This window comes from Hevea brasiliensis, chromosome 1 (genome assembly GCF_030052815.1).
Source record: "Hevea brasiliensis isolate MT/VB/25A 57/8 chromosome 1, ASM3005281v1, whole genome shotgun sequence".
Classification (NCBI taxonomy): Eukaryota; Viridiplantae; Streptophyta; class Magnoliopsida; order Malpighiales; family Euphorbiaceae; genus Hevea; species Hevea brasiliensis.
The window spans coordinates 52073771-52077930 of NC_079493.1; the positions used below are offsets into that span (position 1 = coordinate 52073771).

The 4160-nt window shown below is 36.1% G+C and overlaps 1 protein-coding gene across 1 annotated transcript; it reads left to right on the plus strand.

Annotated features, from left to right (window-relative positions):
* The first annotated feature begins 245 nt into the window (after nt 1-245).
* LOC110671630 (putative clathrin assembly protein At1g03050) lies at nt 246-2841 on the plus strand. The gene is made up of 2 exons (XM_021834139.2): nt 246-1091; nt 1529-2841. Exons 1-2 carry the CDS (start codon nt 455-457, stop codon nt 2644-2646), a joined length of 1755 nt encoding a protein of 584 aa, XP_021689831.2. The 5' UTR covers nt 246-454; the 3' UTR covers nt 2647-2841.
* The last annotated feature ends 1319 nt before the right edge of the window (nt 2842-4160 follow it).

Below are 4160 nucleotides of genomic sequence, written 5' to 3' on the forward strand. Positions count from 1 at the left end.
ATTTGATCTGGGTTGATATCTAATTATTCTTATATCAATTAAGTTTTCACACTTCCACCACTATAAATCACCATTTTTTTTTCTTCATGCAAATTTTGTATTTGTATTTTGGCAAATTCCTTTAAATTATTATAAATTATAGATTAATTTCAGAATAAATTCAAAAATAATTTAAATTACAATACAATAATATGAAAATTGTTATTATTAGTTTCAGATTACGTTTTGAATCTCTTATATTTTTAGAAATAATTTCAGTATCATTAAAACAAAACTTGCTGTTACTATATACAATTTTATATTCTATTATACGATAATTAATTAGTTAACTTTTTCTTATGAAAAATTTTCGAATGTCTTTTGATTACATGTCTATAGACATTGAACAATCATTCTCTTTAAACTAGCTTCATCAGGTTTCAGTCATCTACAAATCTGAAAGAGGTAACACTAAATGGCTCCAAGCAAGATTAGAAGAGCCCTTGGGGCAGTAAAGGACCAAACGAGCATAGGCCTAGCAAAAGTTGGCAGTAGCAACTCGCTATCAGACTTGGATGTAGCAATTGTAAAGGCAACTAGGCATGAAGAGTACCCAGCAGAGGAGAGACACGTACGTGAAATCCTGAGCTTAACATCATATTCTCGAGCTTATGTAAGTGCATGTGTAAACACCCTCTCAAGGAGGCTGAACAAGACAAAGAACTGGACAGTGGCATTAAAGACACTGGTCTTGATCCAACGACTACTAGCAGAGGGAGATCCAGCATATGAGCAAGAGATTTTCTTTGCCACAAGACGAGGGACTAGGCTTCTTAACATGTCTGATTTTCGTGATGCTTCACGTTCTAATTCATGGGATTACTCAGCATTTGTGCGCACTTATGCACTATATCTTGATGAAAGGCTTGAGTTTAGGATGCAAGGACGTCGTGGAAGGCGAAGTGCTTTTGGAATTGATGATGGAGAAGATGAAGGAGCAACAACTTATGTGAGATCTACACCTATACGTGACATGAAGATTGAACATATCTTTTCCAGGGTACAACATTTGCAACAACTTCTTGAACGCTTTTTGGCCTGCCGCCCAACAGGTTGGTTTTTTTTTTTTTTTTTTTAATAAAAAAAAAAAAACTTATCCAGGCATCGTATATGTGACATGTAATATGTTTTGAATTCATGATAGAGGATGTATAAAAAAAAAATTCCCTTTTCATACAAAGAAAACTTACATAAAAACCTGGTCCATCATAACTTAAATACAAATATGTGAGTCTTATTATAAATATTATATCTTAGGTCCATTATAAATATAGTCTAGACAAGAATTCCCTGATTCCATCATACACATTGTGTATTGAGTAAATAATATAGATAAGAATTTCTCATTCATATTCAATTAAACTACACAAGTAAATGATTATTTGGGTGATCATAATGTCATAAATTCCAACAGTGACCAAGAATATTACGTCATTTAATATGCATTTGTAATATATGTTGGCTTTTTACTTGAATTTATATTGTACAGGTGGAGCAAAACATACAAGAGTTGTGATGGTTGCTCTCTACCCAGTAGTAAAAGAAAGTTTCCAAATATATTATGACATAGCGGAAATATTGGGTATTTTAATTGATCGTTTCATGGAGCTAGAGATCCCTGATTCTATCAAAGTTTATGATATTTTTTGCCGTGTCTCAAAGCAGTTTGACGAACTTGATAACTTCTATGGATGGTGTAAAACTGTAGGCATTTCACGCTCTTCAGAGTACCCTGAAGTTGAGAAAATTACACATAAAAAACTAGACCTCATGGATGAGTTTATAAGAGATAAGTCTGCCTTGGCCCAAAGCAAGCAAGCTATAACTTATGAACCAAATGTTGAAACTAAAGAAGAAGAGTCTAAAGAACCAGATGAAAATGAAGTTGATATGAATGCAATAAAGGCACTACCACCACCTGAGGATTTCACTGAGGCACCAGCACAAGAAGTACAACAAGAACCAATAAAGGAAGAGGAAAAACAGGAAATATTAGAAAAAGAAGCTGATTTGTTGAACTTGGGTGATGATGCACTATCAACAGAAGCATATGGAAATCAATTGGCCTTAGCTTTGTTTGATGGTGATGGTGGTGCATCGACAGGATCTGCTGCAACAACTCCAGCATTGGAAGCATTTAGTGATGATACAGCAGATTGGGAGACAGCTCTAGTTCAATCAGCAAGTAATTTTTCCAATAAAAGGACAAGTCTTGCAGGTGGCTTTGATATGATGTTGCTTGATGGTATGTATCAACAAGGGGCAACAAATGCAGCAATATCAACTCTAGCTAATGCAGCTAGTGGAAGTGCTAGCAGTGTTGCTCTTGGATCAGCTGGAAGGCCAGCAATGTTAGCACTGCCAGCCCCACCAACAGCAGACAATAGCAGTACAACATTGCCCAATGCAGACCCTTTTGCGGCTTCACTAGCAGTTGCCCCACCACCATATGTGCAAATGTCAGACATGGAGAAGAAGCAGAAGCTTCTGATGGATGAGCAGCTAATGTGGCAACAATATGCGAGAGATGGGATGCAAGGACAACTTGGAATAGCAAAGTTACAACCTAATTCTTACAATAATGGGGGTTACACAAGTAGATACTAATGGTCCAGTTATGTGATTTCATCATGTGCTCCAGTTATTTTTTTTTCTAAGATGATTTTTGTAATTAAGTTAATTTCCAAACTTTAGTATATAAGTGTCTAAAAAATCTATAAAATTATTTTCACCCACAAAAATTGGTAATCCTAAATGTGAAGACTGGTTTGCAAAGTAGGGATTCATGTACAATCTATAACATTCGAGTTACTTGAAATTTCATTTTAAATTTTATTAATGGTTTTTTTTACCCTCTTTTAGGTTTGTTTTCTCTCTCTCTCTCTCTCTTTTTTTTTTTTTTTTTTTTTTTTGATTTTTCAAAATCTTCCAAGTGCTTCTTTCAGTGTGTTATAATCAGAATTATTTAATTGATATCACCGCAATGCCATTAATAGACTAATATATTTCTCGCACATCATGTGCTTTACTCTATCGTTGCCCTAGTATTGTTGCAGACACTACAAGAAAGCAGGCCTTTTATTGATGAATGCTAATAAATATCAGATACAACTCAACTCAACTCAACTAAGCCTTTATCCCAAAAATTTTGGGTCGGCTATATGGATTCGCTTTTTCCACTCTGAACGATTTTGAGTTAAATCCTCAGAAATGTGTAATGCTTATAAGTCATGCTGTACTACTCTCCTCCAAGTCAATTTAGGTCTACCCCTTTTTTTCTTTCTATCCTCTAGCCTAATGTGCTCTACTTGTCTAACTGGAGCCTCCGTATGTCTACGCTTCACATGACCAAACCACCTCAATCTCCTTTCTCTCAACTTATCTTCAATTGGCACCACTCCTACCTTTTCTCTAATACTTTCATTACGGACTTTATCTAGTCTAGTATGGCCACTCATCCACCTTAACATTCTCATCTCTGCAACTCTTATCTTAGATGCATACGACTCTTTCAGTGCCCAACACTCACTACCATATAGCATAGCCGGTCGTATGGCTGTACGGTAAAATTTTCCTTTTAATTTATTGGGAATCTTACGATCACATAGAACTCCCGTGGCACGTCTCCACTTCAACCATCCGGCTTTAATCCTATGACTAACATCCTCCTCACATCCCCCATCTACTTGAAGGACTGAGCCTAGATATTTAAAGTGATTACTTTGGTAAAGTGCCACTCCATTCAAAATAACTCCTTCCCTATCACCGGTTTGGCCTTCACCGAACTTGCAATGCATGTATTCTATCTTCGTTCTACTTAACTTAAAACCCTTTGACTCTAGAGTACTTCTCCAAAGTTCTAGCTTCCTATTGACTCCTTCTCGTGTCTCATCTATCAGAACAATATCATCCGCAAACATCATGCACCAAGGAATACTCTCTTGTATATGTTTCGTCAGTTCATCTAAAACTAATGTACAAAGGTAAGGGCTTATGGCTGATCCTTGGTGTAATCCAATTGAGATCGGAAAATCTCTTGTGTCCCCTCCCTATGTGCGCACAATAGTAGTTGCTCCTTCATACATATCTTTCAATACTTGTATGTACCTAATAGATACCCT

Excerpts from the sequence above, each read along its gene's own strand:
- LOC110671630 (XM_021834139.2), top strand. The coding sequence starts at position 455 with ATGGCTCCAAGCAAGATTAGAAGAGCCCTTGGGGCAGTAAAGGACCAA. Across the intron at positions 1,092-1,528 it reads TTTGGCCTGCCGCCCAACAG|GTGGAGCAAAACATACAAGA; the intron begins GTTGGTTTTTTT and ends TATATTGTACAG.